The sequence below is a fragment of the Heptranchias perlo genome, chromosome 3 (genome assembly GCF_035084215.1).
Source record: "Heptranchias perlo isolate sHepPer1 chromosome 3, sHepPer1.hap1, whole genome shotgun sequence".
In the NCBI taxonomy this organism is placed as follows: Eukaryota; Metazoa; Chordata; class Chondrichthyes; order Hexanchiformes; family Hexanchidae; genus Heptranchias; species Heptranchias perlo.
This window is the reverse complement of record NC_090327.1, coordinates 94,781,619-94,807,458: the sequence shown is the minus strand read 5'-3', so window position 1 is coordinate 94,807,458 and position 25,840 is coordinate 94,781,619. Positions and strand designations below refer to the sequence as shown.

At 41.9% G+C, this 25,840-nt stretch overlaps 1 protein-coding gene across 2 annotated transcripts in view; it reads right to left on the bottom strand.

Moving 5' to 3' along the window:
• Window positions 1-796: 796 nt before the first annotated feature.
• Window positions 797-25,840, bottom strand: part of mal2 (mal, T cell differentiation protein 2) — a 50,437-nt gene continuing 25,393 nt past the window's right edge. Inside the window, exons 3-4 of one of the 2 annotated variants that reach the window (XM_067980847.1) lie at window positions 23,837-24,010; window positions 797-1,250 (exon numbers count right to left, since the gene is read on the bottom strand). In XM_067980847.1, coding sequence (XP_067836948.1) covers window positions 1,230-1,250; window positions 23,837-24,010 — 195 coding nt within the window. In that variant the 3' untranslated portion in view covers window positions 797-1,229. Of the gene's footprint in view, window positions 1,251-17,996; window positions 18,974-23,836; window positions 24,011-25,840 lie in introns of those variants that run through there. The other variant, XM_067980839.1, reaches the window with a different exon arrangement.

Genomic DNA, 25,840 nt, shown 5'->3' with positions numbered 1-25,840 from the left:
AATATTTTCTTTTCGTCACTCCCACACACTTAAATTCTGTTTAGCTTTTGTGACATTTTGTGTCCATCAGGGTGAGGAATATCACTGCAGGAGAACGTCAGTGCTAAGCATTCACAATCAGAAATAGTGTGAGTTGGGTGTGAGTAAAGGCTCCCTCTGCATTATTCATTGTGTTCTCCGCAATCTTGAAGAGCATCTCCGATTACATCAGTGTGATTTTGCATTCTAATTGCAACCATGGTTACTGCCTCTCAGAGTGAGACTAGCAATTTAACAGCAACTACAAATTCAGAGCAGCTTTGTGGTGGAAATTCATTCACTGGGGACTAACAGATTTAATCTATAACACTCATGGTGAGCAGAGAAGAAACTTTTATCCCCTCTGCCTAGGTTGGATTCAAAGACAGATCTCCAAGATGAAAGGACAGTGCGCCAATACCCTATGCTCCTATGCTACCCTAGCTCCATCTACTTTTATTTTAATTATATAATTAATTGAAAAGCATCAAAATCAATACTAATATTTTATTTTTCAATGACTTACACTCAGAAAAGCTCTTCACACATTTTTTACTGTGTTATTACAGACAGGTATATAGGGTCGTGTAGCACTAAAATGTTTATCTCGGCATGGGTGGTGGTAGGGGTATTACAATTTGCCTTAGTGTCCCTGGGTTAGTGAGGGAAAATTGGCCAGGATCCCTGCCTCTAATTGCTATCCAGGGAGCCCCACTGTGTGTGGACATCGGATAAGTACAGAATTGGACTCAGCTGTGCTGCCCCAGCAGTCAAAAGCCTGCTGACATTCACTCATAAAGAATGGCTCACTTGGGCGATGTACCGGAGGACACCCAGGATCCGTAGAACTGTATCCCAGGTAAGAAGTCAACACTTTCAGGAAAGGAGGGAAGGGACAGAAAAATTATGAGAAAAGAGAAAACAAACCATTAAGATTTCAGCTGTTACATATCTGTCTTCATCTGTTAACAATTCTGTTTGTAAACATTCTGTCAAGGAAACTTCCAAATTCTAATCATACATTTTACTTGAAGGAAAATTGTTGAAAGGTGGTGCAAAGAATGAGCTTCCAAACTGTTTACTGCTGCAGTCAGTCATTTCAAACATGTCCTCCTTAAACCAGCCTTGGTAAACAAATATTCAACTTCGAGTCTCAATTCCGTCCATCACAATATCTCTCCAGAGTTATAGCCCACAACTGAGAATTCTCTTTAAGACGTGAGAGACAATTTCTGTCAAGGAGGAATAATATTTATTAGTGTGAGAGGCAAGAGAGGTGCCAGCTGTTCATTTGGAGTATCTGTGCAGTTTACGCACTTCCTCTTCTCGCAGTTAGCTGTGAACCAAAGTGCAGGGATCCAAAGCATAAGGTCAGCTCACCTACAGTACAGATTAACATAACATCAGCCCTGTTAACTTGGAATTTGAATGATGAACTTTTAAATGTGCATTACATTTTGGTGATGTTATAATATGAACTAAAGACAGCGTTTCCCAAATTGTGAGGCGCAGCCCAGGTTCCAAAGTGGGGCGTGAAGAGGTCGGAAAAATAAAATATTTTCAGAAAAAATGATGTTGAGGTGTGTCCCAAAGTGAACACTTTTGCCGTGCTCCCTACACCCTACACGTGTAGCGGTTTGGGACACTGCCTTAGATTGTAATAGTCCACTCACGTGACTGGGGAAGTCCCACAAAATGGCAATGATATCACTCCGGCAAATGACCAATGGGCTGTGTGTATGGGAGGCACTCTGTGCACCCCCAGAGTTTGGGAAATGCTGCGTTACAGTAAAGACCTGTCGGATAGGAGCCAGTACCATCAGGAAAAAAGTACGTTTTATTTTTATACTTGTGATTTATTGAACTTTGTTTTATGTTTTGTAAGTTATCAACAAATATCTAATGTTTATGTTTATAGGGGGGCCGAGAGTGCTCATCTTCACTACTGTGGGGCAGGAGCCAAAATAGTTTGGGAAATGCTGAACTAAGAGAAAGAAGGAAGAAAATAAAAAAAACATTGGCATTATTGATTTTTATGTGGTTAGTATAATTCAGGGGAATAAATGGCTCGATGCTACATGGTTCTATCTTCTGAGGAACATAGGTTAGAAACCAGCCCGACTGATGGGATAAAGACCATAAAAGACCTTCCATTTCTATTGGCTATAAGAATGAGCTTTGGTCGTCTCAAGGATATAAGTATGATTGGGGTGAGAAATTAATAATGGGACAGAAGGTATGCTCTTCTGAAGTTGAGGTTAAGATATATTTACTTTGATTTTGCGATTGTTGCCATTTTAACAGAGCTTTAATCTGTTTAAAACGAATGGGTTTGGACGGGCAATGGCAAATGGTAAATCCAGCCTATTGTTGGGGGAAATTAGAGGGAGCTTGATCCTACATCTGACTACATACTTGATGTTGACATTGAATGCCAAAATTAAGTAATTATTCCACACTTGTCACACTTACAAATGTTGTACATGCAAAGTGTGTGCCATGCTTGACTCAAATATTAAATCGGTAAAACAGCAACAAATCACAATTGACTTGGCGAAGAACCTACCAATGAACAAGTAGCATCTGAAATAATAATATACAAAAAAAAGAGAAAGGAAACCAGTCATTTTCTGCTGGTTTCTTTTGCCCTTGATAACCTGGTTTGTCACCAATGGAAGAAGCTGGGTATTTATGAGCTGCTGCCAATCTAGAGCACCAGGAAGCCAATGAACCATTCCCTTCTGCTCAGTCAGGGGAGGAATAGGATTGCTGCTTTACAAGGTTATTTTTATCAAATTTCTCCAAGGAAGATAAATAACATGCCACTGCGGGATTTAAAGGCCTGTAGCAGCTTAAAGGGTCAGCCTTCAGCTGCATAATTTTGGCTGCAAGAACCCCAAATGTTGTTGAGCTCTGTTACAGTCCACTGTTGGAAATATGTTATTATTAATGCTACCGAGGGTTGTTAATCTTTTTTAATAATAACTTCCACAATGATTTGGGCCCGAGTGTGACCGAACATGCAAGTTTTATTATAGACACAAGAATAACGTTCTAACACGGTTATACCAAACAACAAGTATTTAGATAACAACGTTCTAATACAGTTACATCAAATAAACAAGGAAAGTACAACCTATCCCTAGGAAATTTCAGGATGATCAGGCCTGGTTCGTAGGGTGTGTGGACTTCAACCCAGTCCCAAGAAATTGCTTCTGACTTGTGGTGGGACAGTGCCTCAGTTTTTATATCTTTCTGAAGCATATTTGCTTCTAGCAGTTTAACGACATTAATCCCATGATGTCGTCTGTCCCAGACATCTTCCCCCTAGGGTGAACATTGTTCCAGACATCTTTCGAATATCCATGCTATGGTGTTAACGGTTTGTCTGACACCTATTCTATGGTGTTAACTGTTGTCAATTCTATCTAGCTTTTGGGGGAGGGGCATGGCCTTATCTTTCTGTGTATTTTGATTGTTTGGATGCAGACATTTAAGATCTCTCAACCTGTAAATGCCAATCACGAAGGTTACCTAATTATCTGAACAAAGCTCCTGCAATTAACATAACAGGATTAGTCTATGTCCAGATCCTGAGTCTTTGATTATGCCCTGGGACTTCTTATTATCTGTTTCTGATAATTGGTCTTCAATGTGTCTGTTTCATGCTTCTATTGTCTCTGCAATATTCCCAATCATATTGCCTGATGGCCTGATGTCGGATATATCATTTCCTGTGGAATGCTGGCTCGCTTTGTATTCTCACAGACGTAAGATCTTCACTTCGCTTTTTAGCCATGTACTTGAAGCTTTGCAGGATGGGATACATGATTATGATTTGGTCAAGAAATCGTATTTCTTCCAGCCCCAGAGCCCTTGTTTTGCAGATTCTGATGACAAATGCAGGAGATCAATCTGCGGATGGAGACCCTCTTTAGAATTGACAGTCAGGAAACCCCAAGCAGAGTTACTCAAGGCCAATGGAAAGAGATGTCTAGGGCAGTGAGTGTCATAACCACACTATGCATGACCACTCAATGCTGGAAAAAAAATTAACGACCTTATCAGGTCAGGCAAGGTAAGAGGAGTCAGCCATGCTTCAAAGAATGCATTAAGCATGCCAGCCCCTTTCAATGACCTTCTTCTCACATTGTGTTAAACTGCCCATGAGGTACCATGGTGTCCTTTGCATTCCCAGCCTCCAAGTATTCCTTCACCCATGACTTTACAAGCATTCACCTCACAAAACCCTGGCATGGAGTGTATTTGCTTGTTGCATTCAAGTTGGAATCATACCCATCATAAATAAAGAAGAACTTGCATTTTGTATAGTCTCTTTCAGGTGCTCATGATATCCCAAATCACTTAACAGCTAGTGAATTACTTTTGAAATGTAGTCACTGTTATTATGTAGGCAAATGTAACTATCAATTTGCCTGCAGCGATGTCTGTCAAACAGGAATGGGATAAATAATCAGTTACTCTGTTTTGGTGGTGTTCATTGAGGACACCAGGAGAGCTCCCCTGTTCTTCTTCAAATAGTGTCATGGGATCTTTTACATCCACCTGAGGAGGAGCACATGGCTTTGGTATGAGTAAGAAGCCCTGCAGATCCTGGTAAAAAAAAGAAAGAAGGTGTAGAAGATGGAGGGCATATGCCAACTGAGGTTTTGTCATGGTATTATGCTTCTTTTCCTATTGTAATCCGCATTAATTGTCAGTGAAGCATATCATGAAACCCTCACATCACTCCTTCTAAAAGCAACATGTAAGCTCCGCTCCTCAGGAATCCATCTAACCTGTTTTCCTCCTCTAGATGTGCCATACTAAGAGGAAGCTGCTGATTGCTCAAATCCAGCGAGTGCAACACAAAGTTACCTATGATTTCTTCAGCCCTTCGATTTGGCTGGGTATGATGCATGTGGCATCACCTTGAGAAGAGGCTGCCTCATTCATCATACATTTGTTTGCTAGGTTTTCCCGCAGTATCTCTGGGATCGGCATGGGAAAAGATGTTTGGGCACCTCTGAAGTCTGCCAACAACTTTCTCTCAATCCAATTCCCCAGCCTGTTGAATTTAGAACTGAGAACTTTCTATAAATTGGAGCCCAAGTTTCTGTTGTATCACTCACAGCATTCATGAGGGACACTGCCTCTAAGCTTAGGATCTCAGGGTTCCCCTGCAGATGGCCAAGGGGGTTAACTTGCAATCCATGTTGCTGTATTGTTCTCTAAATCACCCTTTTCTGCTGCACTGATGTTGAACCTGCACGTCTCAACATTATCCAACAATCCTTGCAGACACTGTGAACGTTGTCAAAGGATTGGGAGAAATGCTTCTGCTGGACATAGAATGTCTGTCTTTAGTCAGCTTCCATGAGGGAAGCATCCATGATTCCTGCAGCAGAGGAACTGCAGCTGAGTCTGGCCCTGCACCCAAATATTTCTGGTACTTCAGCTGCCGCCTCCATTTCCACCTCCTTATATGATTTGTCCAGCCAACACCCCCCTCCACCCCACCCCGCCCCAGTGCTTCCTCCTGGATAGGATATGGCTGACTCACTGCCCACAATTTTTCAATATGCAAAAGCTCCCTGGTGATAGCGTGCATTTAGAAAATTGATCATTTTGTGTAATGCTGCTGATCTGCAGTAGTGCGGTGACCCCACAGATAAAAGGACTAGTTCAATAGAGGGTTTTCAGGCCCCTCAAATTCAATCTAACAAATAATTGACACAAATTAGTGTCAGAACAATTATTTACTTGGGTTTGCATAATGGAGCAAAACCATTGTCCGGCAGCCCCAAAAGAACATAATGTACGTGGTCAGAAGCATGTACATGGTTTTGTTAGTGCGAGCGATTGGGGAGGTTTCTGGTGGGAAACCATTGGCTTCAGTTAGATTCCTGCCCATGGCAGAATGAGGCTCCAGTGATTTTGACCTCCGGGCCTCATGAACATGCTGCCAGCCGGATTCCCGCCTGTTCCGGATGGGAAGTGGGCAGGAAGCAGCTGCTGGCTTGCAGAAATTTGGGCTGCTCCTGGCCGGCTGCCAGCACACAGGTAAGTGTGGGGATTGGGGTTCTTGGGGAAGGTTTGTGGTATGGGGGAGGTGGGGGATCCAGGTAGGGGAGGGTGCTCCTCCTGGCTCCACAAAGGAAACGAAAACACTTACCTTGAACAGCCTCTCTGCTTCCGATCCTCTGTTCATGTGACTTTACCTGGTGGGAAAACCGCAGCTGCATCCTTGATCAGATCAGAGTTAAAATTACAGTCTGGGCCCAATAATGTCATTGGACTCCAATCTGACATTTAAAGAAGGTCCCCACCAGCTTCAGGCCTTTGCTGCCTCTCAGAAGAACAGGTTAAAATTGAAGGTGTCGGATATATACAGGCGGGGTAGCTTCATTCAGGGAGAAGGTGCCATTATCTGTCAGCCAATTTTCTTCAAGGCCATGATGTCAATGCAATCACCCATAATAAGCTCATGGATGGCACAGGACGTGTTCACAAGTGAATGGACATTCTGGAGGGAGATGCGGAAAAGGCCAGTGATAGCTGATCCACTGGCAGAGTCCACAGGGTCAGCGCTGGGAGGGGTGAGTGGAACAGGAGGAAATTGACAAGATTAGCCCCCCAGCAGGCACGCTGGGTGGGAAAGTCGGCGAGAGAGAAGGATGGGATAGTTGCTGCTCATAAGGGGGCAGTGACGAGTGCCTCGATGGGCCCTTTGGAGGATGCCAAGAGAGGAACAGAGGAAAGCTGTAGGTTTATCTAATAGGGAGTCAAGCCTGGGATGGACAGGAGAGTAGGAAGGTCGAGGAGTGCTGAAGGGTTGGGGTAGGGATTTAGAGTGGCAGAGTACCCGAGAGGGTGGAAATGAAAGGCGGCATGACGATAGGAGAGAGTGTCCCAGGAGGGGTAAAGAGAAAAGAAGGTAAAAGATGAAAAAAAGGGGGAATAGAAGTGATGGGCTCGGGTCCAGTATATATAATAATAGCTTTCAAGGATATTGTTTTTAAGCCACATTCAGTTCCAGTAACAGTCGTCTCTGTAAAATTTTCTGATGATCTATCTATTACCTGCTGAAGACAACTTGCAATAAGTTTATCCCTGTGTCATAAATCTTTTCATTTTTAAAAAAACAGTGTATGTAGTGGTTATGTCATGTTTCATTTTTTTTACTGTACATGAACAGGAAGTCAACAGACAAAAATTTTCTAAGCGGTTGCTATTTCTTGAAAAATAAAATAAGTACTGTACTTTAATTTATTGCAAAACACACACAGCAATGGACACAGTTAAACACCCAAGGCCAAGTTAGAATTAGGTGATATGTAGCCTGAATCGTTTGCACTGTGAACAGCGTAGGTTTGCCAATTTTCATCCGCAGAGATTCTGCTCTGTCTGCAGTTACACAGGTGATGAATTTGACATATGACATCAAGCCAGGCCCACAAGTGCTTAAACATCATAGACCTGGCATGGTGACCCCAGGACAGAAAATAAATTCTCCTATTCGTGTACAACTACTAGATTATGTGTGCCCTCTGTTGATTGATGCAGGAACTAAATTGTTAGGATGTTGAATCCATTTGGTCAGACTGACATAAGTTAGGTAGATTTGTCTTCACCAATGTGAGGATGTTAGTGCTGGGAAATGGAAGGTGTTCCATTCCAGGCACCAGGGGTAAATTTTAACCGTGAGTCGGGAAGGGAACGGGGGAGATGATTTTCGAGTGTGAAACCAGGAAGGTAAGCGGACGGGTGGCGATCGCTTAATGAGGTCAATCAATTACACTTCTGAGTTTCACGCTCAGCAGCCAGCCTGATGACAGGCTGGCTGGCTGTCGGGCAGGAAGGCCGAGTGCAGCAGGCCGCAGCTGGGGATCGGAGGGAGGGAGGGAGGGAACATGGGCTGGGGAGAAGATTTAGAGGGCCAGGGAGCAGTTCTGAGGGCTGAGGAAGAGATGGGGAAGGGGTCAGGGAAGAAGATCGGAGGTCACTGGAGGTCGGGTGAAGAGTTGGAGGTAGGTGGGGGCCACCATGGGAGGGGGGGTGGTGGGCTGGCTGATCGCGGGGGTCCAGACAGCCAGGTGAGCTTGTAGGGTCTGTACGAAGCACTCCTGCTCCTCTGAGCCCACAAGCAGTGCAATAAAGGCACTCACCTCATGGATCCTGCTTTCACTTGACGTGAATGGGAAGTGATGGGAAACTCAAACAGGTAGGGTTAAAATTGTTATTCCAATACACAAAATATTAAGTACCTCAAGTATCTCAATGAGGTACATTGCCCTTTTAAGTATCCGCCCGCTGGCTTTAAATGGGGGTGGGACTTCCTGGTGTCTGCTGTCCACACACACACAAACCTGCCTGGGTTAAACCCAGAAGTAAGCGTTTTGGAGCCGTCCTGCTCTGAAAACAGAGTATTTTTACTCCCCACCCGCTCTCAACCCACCCATTCTTGGGGGTTAAAATTTATACCCCGGTGTCAGCATCAAGCACTGCCTGTCAGATCAAGTATAGTGTTACTAGATGCAGAAAAATAAATCCTTCTTTGCTACTCCAACAATGTTTCTCAGTCCCAACCTCAGAAGAGCACTCCTCCTACACCAGTGTGGCATTTGTACCGTTCCCCACACTAATCAACCTTAGGTCTGTCGGAATGAAATTGCCAACCAGTGTTGAATTAGGGCCAGTTTGTTACTGTAGGTTTATGTCTGCTAGGAATTGGATCATGACTGCCCAACCTCATTTCACATAGTGCACATACAGCCAGCAAGAGGAGACTTTCACCCTGGGCTGGATTATGAATACAGGTCCCACAGGTGAAAGGCTAGTGTCTTACCCACTATGTCACCCAGTTGTGCCAACATGGAATTCTACTTAAAAGTAAATGCCCTGGATGTTTGGCAGCGCAAAGCCCCCATCATGATTTCGTATAGGCTGAATGCACAGAATATCTCTGGTTATCCCTGAATAAAAAGCAAAATACTGCAGATGCTGGAAGTCTGAAGCAAAAACAGGAAATGCTGGAAACACTCAGCAGGTCAGGCAGCAAACGAACAATGACAGGCAGGAAAAGACCCACTGGTCCATCCAGCCTGCTCCACACAACTGCGATGCCTTGTGCATCACAATATATACACTCCCCACCCCACCACACCCGAAAGAAGTGTAATCTCCTGGGAGAGGTGAAAAAAGATAAAAACCCAGGCCAATTAAGGAAAAGAAATCTGGAAAATTCTTCTCTGACCCTCATAGGCCATTGAAATTAGTCCAGGAGACCATTCTGGCCTGATTAATGTTATACGGTATTTACGTTTTCAACAAGGTGATCACCGTCCCAGCTCTTGTTTGAGGGAACTCAGTGAATCGTTGTTCACCGCGTGACCTGGCAGCCTGTTCTACAGGTCCATTATTCTCTGGGAAAAGAACCACCTCCTAACATCTAACCTATTTCTGGCCTTACATAATGTGAGATTGTGACCCCAGTCCTCCCTATTTAGTTACACAATTTATTCCCTTCATCATATTATAAATCTCGATCAGATCACCCCTAAGTCTATGCTTCTCTGAGGAGTAGAGGCCCAGCTCTTTCAGCCTATCTTGGTAACTATGATCTTCAAACTAGGGATTAATCTTGTGGCCCTCCTCTGCATCCTTTCCAAAACCTCGATATCCTACACAGAGGGAACAGAGGAGTTAATGTTTCAGGTGTGGACCCATTTGAAATTGGGTTTACTTGACCATTTACATCTTTAAATTGCTCAAAATAATATTGATGGTATAACAAGGTGGTGCAGCCAGCGATGAATTCAACAAAAATCAATGCTTCATAGAGTTGATTCTGGTGGTTGCTGGAAACACAGAAATAATTTGAAAAACTCTACTGGAGGTGTCAGTTGGCAACATATTTGGTAATATGCATGATTCAAATTAAACAAGTGATTCTGTGACCCTGTGCTCCCAGCAGGGAACTGCTCCTGAATGGACTGCATCTCAGGAAATCATGGTGGCACAGCCTGTGATTTTCTGCCCTTTAAAATTAGTGTCCTGTGTTGTGGAATCATCTCTTAAGAGTGCTATTTAATCATGTGACTACACAGTAATGTTTTTCTAACATTTTAATTTAAAAATGGGTTTACTTATACAAATTACTGCAGAGGTAAAAACATGGTTGAATAGAAGGCGATCTGCTCTTCCATCTTTACTAAAGCCACTTTTCAGCCAACCTCTAGGAAGTTCACAAAGATGGTCTGAGATAGTTAGATTCCTATCTCAACTTCCTCTCGCTCGTGGCTAACTTGCTTTTGTTTCTCCCACACTTTATTGTTTGAACTCGCCACATAGGGGAATCATGGAACAAGACAATATGGCATCTAATAGTAATATGTTCCAATGGATGTGTTTAACATATGCATGATTATTACACTGCTACTTATTTCTTAGCTCTGCACCCTCTCAATCAGGGGCGTACCAGGCTTATATAGCACAGGGATATTGTGGTATTTCCACTCAGCAGGCGGTGTCTTATTTCATGTCTGATAAGCCAATGCACCCATGAAATGTTTCCCATGCATCGTTACATTTGCACCTGCTAAGCACACATAATAGCACTAGTATGCTAAAATGAAAAAATGTGGCAAAATACCACCAAATCAATAAACAACTTTAATTTATGTAGCAGACAATCAAGATATCGCACACAGGCCGAAAGGTAATGATAACATAGCAATATGGTGAATCTTTCTGAACAAGGAAGAACCCAGGGTTTCCTCACTACCAATCTAAAACAAACACATGTAAATAATACATATCGAAATGAATAGTACATTTTTTTTTATTATTCATTCACAGGATATGTGCGTCGCTGGCAAGGCCAGCATTTATTGCCCACCCCGAATTGCCCTTGAGAAGGTGGTGGTGAGCTGCCTTTTGAACCGCTGCAGTCCATGTGGTGAAGGTTCTCCCACAGTACTGTTAGGTAGGGAGTTCCAGGATTTTGACCCAGCTACGATGAAGGAACATTGATACATTTCTAAATTGGGAGAATGTGCGACTTGGAGGGGAACATGCAGGTGGTGTTGTTCCCATGTGCCTGCTGCCCTTGTCCTTCTAGGTGGTAGAGGTCGCGGGTTTGGGAGGTGCTGTCAAGAAGCCTTGGTGAGTTGCTGTAGTGCATCCTGTGGATGGTACACACTGCTGCCATGGTGCGCCGGTGGTGAAGGGAGTGAATGTTTAGGGTGGTGGATGGGGTCCCAATCAAGTGGGCTGCTTTGTCCTGGATGGTGTCGAGCTTCTTGAGTGTTGTTGGAGCTGCACTCATCCAGGCAAGTGGAGAGTATTCCATCACACTCCTGACTTGTGCCCTGTAGATGGTGGAAAGACTTTGGGGAGTCAGGAGATGAGTCACTCTTTGCAGAATACCCTGCATCTGACCTGCTCTTGTAGCCATAGTATTTATGTGGCTGGTCCAGTTAAGTTTCTGATCAATGGTGACGCTCAGGATGTTGATGGTGGGGGATTCGGCGATGGTAATGCCATTGAATGTCAAGGGGAAGTGGTTAGACTCTCTCTTGTTGGAGATGGTCATTGCCTGGCACTTGTCTGGCGCGAATGTTACTTGCCACTTATGAGCCCAAGCCTGGATGTTGTCCAGGTCTAGCTGCATGCGGGCACGGACAGCTTCATTATCTGAGGGGTTTTGAATGGAACTGAACAATGTGCAATTATCAGTGAACATCCCCATTTCTGACCTTATGATGGAGGGAAGGTTACTGATGAAGTAGCTGTTTGGGCCTGGGGCACTGCCCTGAGGAACTCCTGCAGCAATGTCCTGGGGCTGAGATGATTGGCCTCCAACAACCACTACCATCTTCCTTTGTGCTAGGTATGACTCCAGCCATGGAGAGTTTTCCTCGATTCCCATTGACTTCAGTTTTACTGGGGCTCCTTTGTGCCACACTTGGTCAAATGCTGCCTTGATGTCAAGGGCAGTCACTCTCACCTCACTTCTGGAATCCAGCTCTTTTGTCCATGTTTGGACCAAGGCTGTAATGAGGTCTGGAGCTGAGTGGTCCTAGTTTTGCTAGTTCTGGAATACAAGTCTTCAGCACTACAGCCGGGATGTTGTTGGGGCCCATAGCCTTTGCTGTATCCAGTGTACTTAGCCGTTTCTTGATACCATGTGGAGTGAATTGAATTGGCTGAAGACTGGCTTCTGTGATGAAGGGGATGTTGGGAGGAGGCCGAGACGGATCATCCACTAGGCACCTCTGGCTGAAGATGGTTGCAAACGCTTCCGCCTTGTCTTATGCACTCACGTGCTGGACTCCGCCATCATTGAGGATGGGGATGTTTACAGAGCCTCCTCCTCCCGTTAGTTGTTTAATTGTCCACTACCATTCACGACTGGATGTGGCAGGACTGCAGAGCTTTGATCTGATCCATTGGTTGTAGAATCGCTTAGCTCTGTCTATAGCACATTGCTTCTGCTGTTTAGCATGCATGTAGTCCTGAATTGTAGCTTCACCAAGTTGGCACCTCATTTTTAGGTACGCCTGGTGCTGCTCCTGGCATGCTCTTCTACACTCCTCATTGAACCAGGGTTGATCCCCTGGCTTGTTGGTAATGGTAGAGTGAGGGATATGCCGGGCCATGAGGTTACAGATTGTGCTGGAATACAATTCTGCTGCTGCTGATAGCCCACAGCGCCTCATGGATGCCCAGTTTTGAGCTGCTAGTTCCGTTCTGAATCTATCACATTTAGCCTAGTGGTAGTGCTATACAACACGTTAAATGGTGTCCTCAGTGTGAAGACAGGACTTCATCTTCACAGGGGTTGTGCAGTGATCATCCTACCAATACAGTCATGGACAGATGTACCTGCGACAGGTAGATTGGTGAGGATGAGGTCAAGTAGGTTTTTTCCTTGTGTTGGTTCGCTCACCACCTACCACAGGCCCAGTCTGGCAGCTACATCCTTCAGGACTCGGCCAGCTCGGTCAGTAGTGGTGCTACCGAACCACTCTTGGTGATGGACATTGAATTCCCTCACCCAGAGTACATTCTGTGCCCTTGCTCCCCTCAGAGCTTCCTCCAAGTGGTGTTCAACATGGAGGAGGACTGATTCATTCGCTGAGGGAGGGCCATACGTGGTAATCAGCAGGCAGTTGGTCATTATTTTTTCCAGTTTACCTTCCCTAGTTCTATTCTCATTGTCTCAAAATTAGCATTTTTCCAATCTATTACTTTGGTCTTTGTCTTACTTCTGTCTTTCTCAATCATTATTTTAAACCTTATGTTATGATCACTATTGTCTAGATGTTCCCCTATGCTTACTTCTATCTGCGCTGGTTCATTTCCCATTACTGGATCCAGCAGAGATTCCTTCCTTGTTGGGCTTCTCTCATACTGGGTAAGAAAGGAGGCCTGTACACACTGAGAACTCCATTCCCTTTTCCCCTTTCCCTACCTCTTGCCAGTTTATTTGGGGGTAGTTGAAACCTCCCATGATTATTATTTGATGCTTTTTACTCATTTCATAGATTTGTCTACATATTTCATCCTTCACTTCCCCTATTAGGTGGTCTGTACAATATATCTATTAACATGATCAATCCCTTCTTATCCTTTGTTTCAAGCCATATGGATTCTGTTTCTATCTTAATGTTACTTATATTCCTTTGTTCTATTGCCATTATGTTGTCTCTAATTAGTACAGCTACCCCCCTCCCCCCTTCTTTCCCAATCCTTTCTAAATACATTATATCCTGCAATATTTAATTGCCAGTCCTGTTCCTTTTGTAGCTATGTTTCAGTTATCCCTACCACATCTGGCTCTTTGCTACAAATTATTGCCTCCAGTTCCCATTTTGTTTTAGATGCTGTGCACATTGTACAGGCAATTTAATTTGTTTTTAATAATTGCTCCTCTCTAAGTATTTTTGTACTTATGTTCTATAACTGAATTTGTTCCCTGACCGTTTGTTACTCATATTCTTTACCTTGGTCTGATCTTTACTCATTTCCTATTTCTCTTTTCTTCAGACTTATGTTATCTTTAGCAGATCCCTCCCACCCCGACTTACTAGTTTAAAGTCCTATTTATCCTTCCCGCTAGGATACTGGTCCCAATGGTACAGCTCCTTCCTGTCCCAGTCCTGGAGTTAGTGTCCCATGAAAAGATTCTTTGAAATCTTCTCATATGTGATGGTTCCTCTGATGTAATTTTAAGGAAGACTATATTTTTCTGTCAAACCTCAGGCAGAGGCATTTGTTACAGTAAGATTCCAGATGGGTACTCTTGCAATTCAGAAGTCATTTTAACCTTACAATAACAAAGGTGGAAGTCATTAAAGCATGCAAACCCATAACAAGTACCAAATATATTGTGGTTCTTTCTGTGAAATAGATCAGCCTTGATCATATTGCACATACCAAAATAACCATGCACTGCATGGTGACAATAGAATACAGCAGTATGGGCTTGATGGTTAATGAGCAGAATTTTAAATTAAGTTTCATCTATGACAACAGCAACATTGTGTTGAAAAATAACTTTGGGTGAATGTAAGAAGTCACTGGAAAGGGCAAAAAAAAAGGAATTCAAGCAGTAACCTAATCATTGCAAACAAGCAGTGCATTGCAAAAATATGCACATAAGCTATGTGTTACATTCCAGGTCACTAATAAATGAATTAAAAACCATTTTTAATTGCTGAAATTAATTCCAAAAGTTTAATTCAAATTATCTACCTATTTTCATATAGCACTCAGGATCAGCAACTGTTCAGTAGCGATAAGACACCAAACTAGATCAAGTTCAGTGGAGGCTTGGGAAGGGTCACATCATAACAGCAATTTTCATGTTACATACCTGCTGCAGAATTCAGCTTAGGGCATTTATCTCCTTAGATGGGGGTAGCACTGTCATCAACAGCAGCTATCAAGACCTGCCATAGAGCTAATTTATCTTCCAGTTTCCAGTTCTGATGAAGGTTCTACATCTGAAATATTAAACCTGCTTTTCCTCTACAGATGCTGACAGACTTGCTGTATATTCTCATTTTTTGTTTTACTTTGGATTTCCAGCATTTGCAGTTTTTTTTCTCCCTTCAGTTACTCACCGCTTTGATGAGGCACAACACTGTACCTGAGATTTGCTGCTGACAATGAGCTGCCTGCACATGAACCTGGAGGGTTTTAAACTGAGGACTTAGGAACGTTCCCAATCCCACCAACGGCATATAGTATTTCCCAGGAACTGCAATGTTCTTAAGAGCATTCTTCATCCCAAGTTATTGAGATGATATTCTGCCTTCTCCCCGACCTCCATTTTTGTTTTATGTACAAGATCTTGTAAACATTCTGGACATTGTTTTAATTTTTACTGCTACAGTTCCTTAAAACGCATTAGTGCTGGGAGGGTTTTTCAGTCACCCATGATAATTCAGACAGGGTTAATTAGCTAACTTTGAGGGTGTAACAATAAAGCATTCTTGTCTATGACAAATTATTTCTTGATGTCACACAGGGATTAAAATTGTCACTTCTTGCATTCATTGCCAACAGCTTCACGTTGACCAGTTTCATACTGGTGGGTCAATTTCAACTCAAGCTGGAGGGCTAAAAGTCTCCACTAAAGGAGTCTAGGCGAAATAAATTATTCCTGTCACAATCCAGTCTCCAATAGGCATGGGCCACAGTACTAAATTGGGAATTTCACTTAACCACAATTTATTTTCATTTGCCCACAGTAACCATTGTCATGATGGTCCCATACAGCATGCTCTGAAGCCAGGGCTGAATTATATTGTTGGACAGAGTGAAGGGATTTTAACTCTCACAGTTAACCAGAAATGCTCAATGTTAGTATTTGGTATTCAAAACAAAGTCAAGCATAATATTTTAACAACTGACTATAGAGTTTGGTCACAGAACAAGGTCTAGCCCCATAAATGTAAGGAATCTTACAACACCAGGTTATAGTCCAAACTGTTGGACTATAACCTGAAATAGATCAGCCTTGATCATATTGCACATACCAAAATAACCATGCACTGCATGGTGACAATAGAATACAGCAGTATGGGCTTGATGGTTAATGAGCAGAATTTTAAATTAAGTTTCATCTATGACAACAGCAACATTGTACTGTTGGACTATAACCTGGTGTTGTAAGATTCCTTACATTTGTCCACCCCAGTCCATCACAGCCCCATACAGAGGCAGCATTAGCTCTTCTAATCTGCACAAAAGCATAAAGTTGCTCAATGGCAAAGCAAATTTAGTTTTTTTAAAAAAGGGATTAAATTTATCTTGGATGGTAACACAATGCAAAAGAAAATCAGGCAGAGTGCAAAGTGCTAAACATGTTGTCAATTCACTATCATCTGTTTGGCATTACCACCCAAGATGAATTTAGTATCTTTCAAATAAATCTTCTAGTATATTAGCTGCAGCAGGCCAAAACACCACAGGCACCTGGGAATGATTTTAGTATAACACTGTTATTGATAAGTAAATTGGGGCATTGGAATTTTAATTATATTAAATCATCTTTAAATTGTACCAGTAATGGCTAGAATAGAAACAACTCCAGGTGGATAATGTCATCTGAACAGTGATCTGGGCAATAAAGTTAAAGGCTGACAGTTTATAATGTGTCTGTTTTTAATGAATAAACACATAGGAGAACATCCCAATTAAAAAAAAATCCTTGCCTCACTTATGGCAAAGTTCCAAACTTTTTAAAATGGCCACATTGATACATATAAAAAAAGGTTACATGTAATTTAAAGCAATTGTCATTTACAATAAAGCAGCTTTGGTGGTTGCATGCAATATGGTGAATAACCCTGCTTCAGTTAGTGTTTAGCTAATGTCCATTGAAGTTTAAAATGCATTGTGATGTTAGAATTGTTACAAGTTTCTTTTTTTTTGTTGAGGAGGCATTAAAGTAATTTCTCAATTGCTCCAACTGGTGAGCTGTGGGATTGAAATCAAGTTGTGAACATACTGATCGGTTTTGTGATCCCTAAACAAACATGTACAAATTAATTCACCAACAGCCAGAATGTATGTTAAAAAAAATTGGCACCCTGCAAAACAGATTACTTTTGATAATCATGTCAAAAAGTCAGTGATCAAGAAAATATCCAGAAACATCAATAGAAAAAAGTTTTATTTGTGGATTACTATAGTTATTCAGCACAAGTTTTTCAATATCTGAGATAAGGAAAACAATAGAAAAATCAGAATTAAGAAAACCATTGTGTAAACCATTAGAAATTAAGAAAGCACATTGAGTGATGGGCACCTTGTATGGGGCAGATGGTCAGTTTCCATTCACCTCCATTAAAGTCAGCTGAGAGATATTCAGCAAAGCAAGTTTAGCCAAGTTTCAAGTTACTTGGTAACAAGTTAATATTTGGTCAGAAATGGTTGTGAATAAATAGACCTCTGTGACAATACCATACCTATTTTCCTGGTGCAACAAGGGGCTGCAGTCTGAAAACAAAAAGGTTATTAGGTCAGATAAGAACCTAAATTGAGAACTCTGGGGTAAATCGATCAGGAAGTTTGATTTTATTCCCAGACTGTTGCTATTATGTAGTGGTACCCGCGTCTAAGTGGGGGGGGGGCAATTTTACTCACCCACGTCTAAAGTGGAGGGGGGGGGCAATTTTACTCACCTGCGCTGCCGGTGGTTAGTCTTAAATCCTGGAAGCACCAATCAGAAATTAAGGCATAGGTCATGAAAATCATGGACACTGGTTCTGGTTCACAATGCCGATGGGAGAGGTTCGTAAAGTTATTTCCATAGCCTCTGGCCCCAGCTCTAATCTGTTACACAAATTTAAAGGAAACTAACTTGCAACATAATCGTGCATCAACCCGCTTGTACTAAGTGTCAGGATTTTTCAGTAAAAACACTGTGGTTGTTTAATAGTATGAAGCAGTTCATGACCATCTTAAAAATAAACTCAAAGCTTTATTACTAGGTTCTTAACATATCAATTTGCCGACTGTTGAGTCACAGATCTGACTTGGCAAAACTTTCATTTTAATCCACTATGTCCAATACACGAGGCCCTTCTTGAAACAAGCATTCAGTAAAAAAAAGTTCTTGACATTTCAAGAACTACAGAACAATTGTGTCAATGAAAATATAATTTGAATATTTTTCCATTTGTTGTTTTACAAAAAATTACTTTCTGTACTCAAGATTCAACTGTTGAATAAAAATTACTGCATACTAACAATATTCAGAACAAATAGTTATGAAAAATGTAAATAAATGGTTAAGCAAAATATGCAAAATTGGAAAAATGTTTATTTATAAATCACTGACAGTCATAATTTAGTTACAGTCATAGGGAAATGCTATGCACACAAATGAAAATGATTTACTTTTAAGGGAGGAAGGGGGAGTGTTCACAACTAAATTATGGACAATAGATATAAAGTCTGACTGATTTCATCCAATCTATTTGGATCCTTTTATTTTCCTGAATTCAAGTTTACAGTAAATGAACTCCTGTTGTTACTGGTATTGGAATATTTTGTTTCAGTGAAAGCTATAAAAACATGTTTGGACAACACACTAGGCACCTAACGTTCCGAAAGTAGAAACTATTTAATTTTTCTCTTTCACATAAGCTTTAGAACTGAAAACAAAATCACAAAAAATGCAGTTATTAATTTATAAACAAAAGCCATCACTGCTGCATAAACACTTCAGTATAAAACAGAATTGGCATATGGAAGGACTATCCTCCTCTTTGGAAGTGTCTTCCTTTGGTGCTTGAAAAAGTTTTGTGCCAATGATAATGAATCCAGCCATCTACACCTTTCCAAACAGTTCATATGCTGCAATTTACAGCTTCCATCTTCTCAAAGCAAGACCCAAACTGCAGGCGTAACACAGAGTAACGACAAAAGAAAATATCTGAAATAAAACAGTGGTAGAAAATCAGTCTCAGTCAAAATTAAGAAAAACAATTCACAGTTGGCCATTTTTAATTTGGGGTTCTGTTTTGTTTCTATCTGTATAATAATTTTGGACTGTAGTTTCTCAGTTTCTAAAATGCATAGAAATCACAACACGGAAACAAACCTTTTGGCCCAGTTTGTGTTTATCACAAGCAGTAGTCCTAATCGCACGTACACCATCCCCACTCCACCCAGTTCCCATCTTATTCCATTCCTCTTCAACCTATATAACAGATTCTTAAACGTTGATACTCTTTCACCAACTCTGGTAGAGCAATCCACAGCCTCCCAACCATCAGAGTTTCTTCCTAAATCTCTTGCATTTAATCTTGTATCTATGTACTCTTGTTCTAGAGCCCTCGATTACTAGAAATTGTCTGTTTCTGCTTACTCTGTTCCATTCCTTCCTACTTTTAAACACTTATCTAATCTCCTTTGTTCTAAAAACAGCCTCAATTTTTGAAATCTTCCTTCGTATTTGTACGTCCTCATACCAGGCAGCATTCTTGCGAATCTGCATTGTTCCATTATTGCCCGAGTATCCTTCATATAGTGTGGACCCCAAAACTACATGCAGTACTCCAACTGTGAAGGTTTTCACCATTACATCTCGACTTTTATATTCCATACCTCTTGCTATAAAACCAAGTATTCAGTTAGCTTTTTAATGATCTTATACACTGGAGATGCTGCTTTTAATATCTTGTGAACTTGAATCCCCAAATCCTTCTGCTCTTCCATGTTACCCAGCTTTCCCCCAAAATAAATATTTTCAACCAAAATGTACTACCTCACATTTACTGATCTTCAATTCCATCTGACATTTTTTTTGCCCATTCCACCATCAATACCCACTTACAGCTTCCTTTGGTCCTCAGAATTATTTACTATGCCTATTTTATCATCTGCAAATTTGACCACCACTGCATCTAGCCCTATATCTAAATCAATTATGTACATTAAATGCTTATACTATTTTTCTGCTTTTTTGTGCTTTGTAACTTTAATAACTACATATCAAAAAAGTTCAGAAAAAGCTACAATGACAGTTCACCATAACAAAACAATTTTTTTCTGCAACAGAGAATAAGTCAGATATTCAAGGTTAGAACAACAGGTCGAAGGATTTCAAAAACATTTTAAACTATTCATGACAGGCCTAGCAAGAACAACCTCATTTGTCAAAGGCTGCTTTTTACTGAAATCCTCTTAAGGACATACTGATGACAGTAATTACAGTACTATGAAACAGATTGGGTGATGCACACTCAAACATGCAAGCAATACCTTTATATGAGTATACCACTTAAACGATGGTTTTAAACCATTAAAAAGCAAGAAGTTACAGTTATTGAAAAAAAGTTAAAAGCTTGAGAGCCCTGCCCCACAAAAGTAGAGACAATCTGCCTGGTCCCAAATTCTGAAATTGTGACATGTATTTCTCAATTGTTACTTTTTACCCACCAGATTCTGTTCCACTTGCAGTTAGTGATAAATTTTTCAGCAGTTGCCCAATTTCATTAATGTGAAAAACTTGCTGGCCCCGATACAAGCTGGATCTGAACATACTAACTGATGCAAAGCAGGACTAAAGTGCAATGCACATCCTTGGAGAGGGAGTTATCAGCAGTTTCAAATTTCACATGCCTGGGGGAGTTGCAGCAATTGACGAGACAGCTGTCTGATACACAGGAAATCTGAATCCACCAATCTCCTTGGACCTGGCATGGAGACTGGAAATTCAGAGAGTCCTTCAGACCAGCCTTCTTGTCCTGTTAGACAAACACCTCTAGAAGCAGTAATATCACAGCAACACCTTCAAACCTGACTGACAAAACAAGTCATTTCTATATTAATGAGACATTGAATGTTATACCAACATGCTGTTTACCTGCTATTGAGAAGTTGCTGGAACTTGCCCAGTAGTTGCTTAGAGTAGCTAGTACTGGACCCATCTTGCTCTGACCTCCATTCTTCCTCTGCCACCAGCTCAGGGATCCAACAACTTGGAGATCCACCTTGGAACCAGGCAGAGACAGCAGAAAGTCTGGAGTAAACTGGGGGGGGGGGGGGGGTGCACACGGCCCATGTGAGGAACGAAAGAAAAATATAGGCCTTGCATTGCCACTAAAACTAGGAGCAGGAGAGGACAGAGCCAAACCCATTATGCTCTGAGCAAGGGGAAAGGCAAAAGTGGATGAGTTTCCCATGACATCCCTACCTACCCAACTGAAACAGAGAGCAGTATAATGACAAGAGGCAGGAGATTGGAGCTCAACACCAGAATGTCTCAAACTCAGTGCCCTGGTTTTCCACATCCTCCTCACCTGTTTCAAGCTATCCATCTCTGGGGGTGGGTGGAGGGTTGTCAGTTATGTAGTCTGATCAATTTTAGAACTTTATTGCACATTTGATAGAAAATCAAAATAAGTGACATTTAGTTTGTTTATATTCAGACCAACTCGACTATCACTTTCATAAGTTACCTGAACATCAAATGAGAAAACGATGACTTGCAATATTAATCACAAAACTAATTCTTACTCACTATTGACAGGCCTTCAGACCTTCCACATTTTCATTTAGATCCCATTCCCATCCTGCTCAAATCCCCCTCTCCCTTCACAAAGGCGCACACAGCCCACAGCTTATTCAGAGGCATTCTTTTGTAGTTACATAGCCAGGTCCTGTTATCACACTACCAGATATAGGAAAGTGGGAGTCAACTTAAGAGTGACTGACACTACTGAATCCAAGTAGATGCTAGCAGAAGATCCAAATTCTTAACACCTACCTATACCCACTGTAGTTGAGCAAACTTGGATCACACTGAATTTGCAATATGTTTTCATTCCTTAGAGGCCATGTGCTTGCTACCTTTTTAAAAAAAATTCATTCACGGGATGTGGGCATCACCGGCAAGGCCAGCATTTATTGCCCATCCCTAATTGCCCTCGAGAAGGTGATGATGAGCCGCCTTCTTGAACCACTGCAGTCCATGTGGTGAAGTTTCTCCCACAGTGCTGTTAGGTAGGGAGTTCCAGAATTTTGACCCAACGACAATGAAGGAACGGCGATATATTTCCAAGTCGAGATGGTGTGTGATTGGAGGGGAAGATGCAGGTGGTGGTGTTCCCATGTGCCTGCTGCCCTTGTTCTTTTGATGGTAGAGGTCACAGGTTTGAGCAGTGCTGTCAAAGAAGCCTTGGCAAGTTGCTGCAGTGCATCCTGTGGATGGTACACACTGCAGCCACTGTGCGCCGGTGGAGGAAGTGAACGTTTAGGGTGGTGGATGGGGTGCCAATCAAGCGGGCTGCATTGTCCTGGACGGGGTCGAGCTTCTCGAGTGTTGTTGGAGCTGCACTCATCCAGGCAAGTGGAGAGTATTCCATCACACTCCAGACTTGTGCCTTGTAGACGGTGGAAAGGCTTTGGGGAGTCAGGTGGTGAGTCGCTCGCCGCAGAATACCCAGCCTCTGACCTGCTCTCGTAGCCACAGTATTTATGTGGCTGGTCCAGTTAAGTTTCTGGTCAATGGTGACTCCCAGACTGTTGGTGGGGGATTCGGCGATGGTAATGCCGTTGAATGTCAAGGGGAGGTGATTAGATTCTCTTGTTGGAGATGGTCATTGCCTGGCACAAATGTTACTTGCCATTTATCAGCCCAAGCCTGGATGTTGTCCAGATCCAGCTGCACGCGGGCACAGACTGCTTTATTATTTGAGGGGCTGCGAATGGAACTGAACACTGTGCAATCATCAGCAACCATCCCCATTTCTGACATTATGATGGAGGGAAGGTCATTGATGAAGCAGCCGAAGATGGTTGGGCCTGAGGAACTCCTGCAGCAATGCCCTGGGGCTGAGATGATTGGCCTCCAACAACCACTACCATCTTCCTTTGTGCTAGGTATGACTCCAGCCACTGGAGAGTTTTCCCTGATTCCCATGGACTTCAATTTTACTAGGGCTCCTTAATACCAGAGTCTGTCAAATGCTGCCTTGATGTCAAGGGCGGTCACTCTCACCTCGGGAATTTAACTTTTCTGTCCATGTTTGGACCTGTTTAATCTCCAAGTTTAACATATTGGGGAAACTTATTTCACAAAAATAAAATGTTGCATATCTAGACTTGGTCCCAAATACTTTTAAATTCTTTGAGCAAAGACCAAAATAATATTTTTTACATTAGAAGTGGAATGGAGGCCAAATGCCAAGCTGCCCCTCATGGTGTGTCTTAGTTCAGATTTCTTGGGACATTTTTCTTAATTATTTTGGGGAAAACAAAAATATTTTTGTCTGTTGGAGTGCTACTTCCTTGAACATTTAAGAAATTGCATGCAAGTAAATTACAGGAGAGTACAGCATCAAGCACTTGAGTTTTACTAAAAGAGAGAGCAGTCAAAAACAGATCTACTTGAAAAAAATCAAGTATTATCCCAATTATTTTGGCGAATGGTATCTGAAGGAGAATTCATCTTTAGTTCTCAAATATATACGAGTTTCAGATACAAAACTGTTAAGAGAAATATTTCATGCTGGGTCCTTCTGACCAGGAGCAGTAAATAGACCGCAGGGATTTCCAAACAGCTACAATTGTGTACTTAGATCACCTCACAGGCAAACTTAAGCAGTGACTTTAAAGGGACCTCCAGGTTAAGCACAGCTGTACCAGAGTGGCTAAATTAGATGTGCTCCAAACTACCCATGAGCAACATTGGATTTAGATATTGCACACAAAACTGCCATTTCTAATTAGATCACTTCTGAAAATTCACCTTTTATTGGTTTAAACTGTACAAGTGAAAAAAAAAACTTACCGTAGCAGCAACATTTATATTGTACTGCCTTTCATTTAGAGCAGTTACAAATGTCAAAGTATCTACCACAGTTGCATTGTGGGATCCAGGTTTTACAGCTCCAGCTGTTGTTGCAGCTTCAAGGAGTGATGCTCCAAAATAAAACACAAAGGCAACAAAATGATAGACAAAATCCTGCAATTAAAAAAGAGTGGCCATTAGGAATAGTATTCAGTTTAAAAAAAATCACAACTAAGGCATTAATTACTATTGCAGTCTTGCTACACCACATCCCAGCAATTAGAGATTACACATTTAACAAATCTTACCTTAATCATGGTTGATTAAAAGCAAACAGTCAGAAAATTCAATAATCAATCTTGCGAATATAAAATTACTTTCTTTTTTAAAAAAAATGTCTACCATAGAAGACCATACAAATTCTACGACAGTCCAGGTGGCGGTTGAGGCACAAGTGGCTAGAATACCCAATCTTTGTAAAGTTGATTTGATACTTCCAGAAAAGCATCAGTGCTGAATGGAGGCAATAACACCTTCCTTCTCACCATGCTTTTAAGTTTCCTCATACCGTGCATCATTTACCAGCCAAGAGTTTGGTACCAAACCCAGACCTCAACTTCTGCTGTTCTCCAACAAGCTGCTTTAAATAGACAAAAGTGGCCTATGGCACTTCAAATTTTCCTTCCCAACATGTGAGGATTCTATCTTCCTTACAGCCTCTTGTAGATAGTGTGGCTGCAATCAGGGACTTTGGGCAATCACAGATGCAAACCCATATCCTATCACTCCACAACAAAGCACATTAGACTACCACTGATCTCTGCTTTTAGTAAGGATTGTACTTTAAAAAAAAAATCAGTCCTAAATAGGTAGAAAAATGGTAGGTGAACTAATATGGCTAAAAACACCAACATCTTCTCAGTTACATTTTCAACTCCAAATTAAGTAGGACAACATTTTGTTAGGCTCTAGCGATTCAAGGTCTCCACATTTCAATTGCACAATGTTTATACACTCCCTGACATTGGGCCATCTGTTTACAGCTACCTTCTTCAGTTAATTATTTTGGCCATATACAGCAGGAAATCCTAGCTTTCATTTTCCAAAGACTTAATAATTTTATTCTTCTAAAACAAAAGCTTCTCCCATTACAACTACTTGCATTTGTATAGTTCCTTTAATGCAGAAAAACATCCCAAAGCACTTCAGAGGCATGAGGAATTATAGTACCAGAGCTAAAAGGAGAAGAAATTAGGAGAGGAGATCAAAAGCTTGGTTGAAGGTAGGTTTTGGAGGGGGAGGGGGAGGGTTTAGGAAAGGAATTCCAGTAGAGTAGACCTATGTGGCTCAAGGCACAGCTGCCAATGGGGGGCAAGGGGATGACTGATGCACAAGAGACCAGAGTGGGGGGGGGGGGTTGAAAAAGTTGTATGATGTTACAGGGATGGGGTCAGACAGCGAGAATTTAAAGACAAAGACAACAATTTTAAGTTTGAGGTGTTGGGGAACTAGGAGCTAACGCAAGTCAACAAGGACAGGGGTGATGGGTGAGTAGGGTACAGGTATTGAATAAGCTGGAATTATGGACATTAAATGATAGGAGTCAGGGACAAGACAGCACCTTAATAATTGAGTTGGAGGTGATGAAGGCAGGCATGAAGGTTTCAATGGCAGTTGGGCTCAGGTAGAGGCAGATGTTGGCAGTTTTTGTTAATGGAGAGGATGAAGGGTCAAAAACTCAGCTCAGGACCCACCAGGACACAGAGGTTGTGAACAATCTAGTTTAGCTCAAGGCAGCGGCGGTGGTGGGGGGGGGGGGGGGAAGGGAGGAGAGAAATGAGTCAACGGCAAGGAAGCAGAGCTTGTGGCAGGGGCCAATGATTGCAGGCTTGGTCTTCCTGATATTCAGCTGGAGAAATAGATTTGAAGATTGAGGTTTCTGGTTAGTACCATCATAGCAAATCGCAGATGAAAACTCATTCATTGACCAAGCCAATAAAGTAA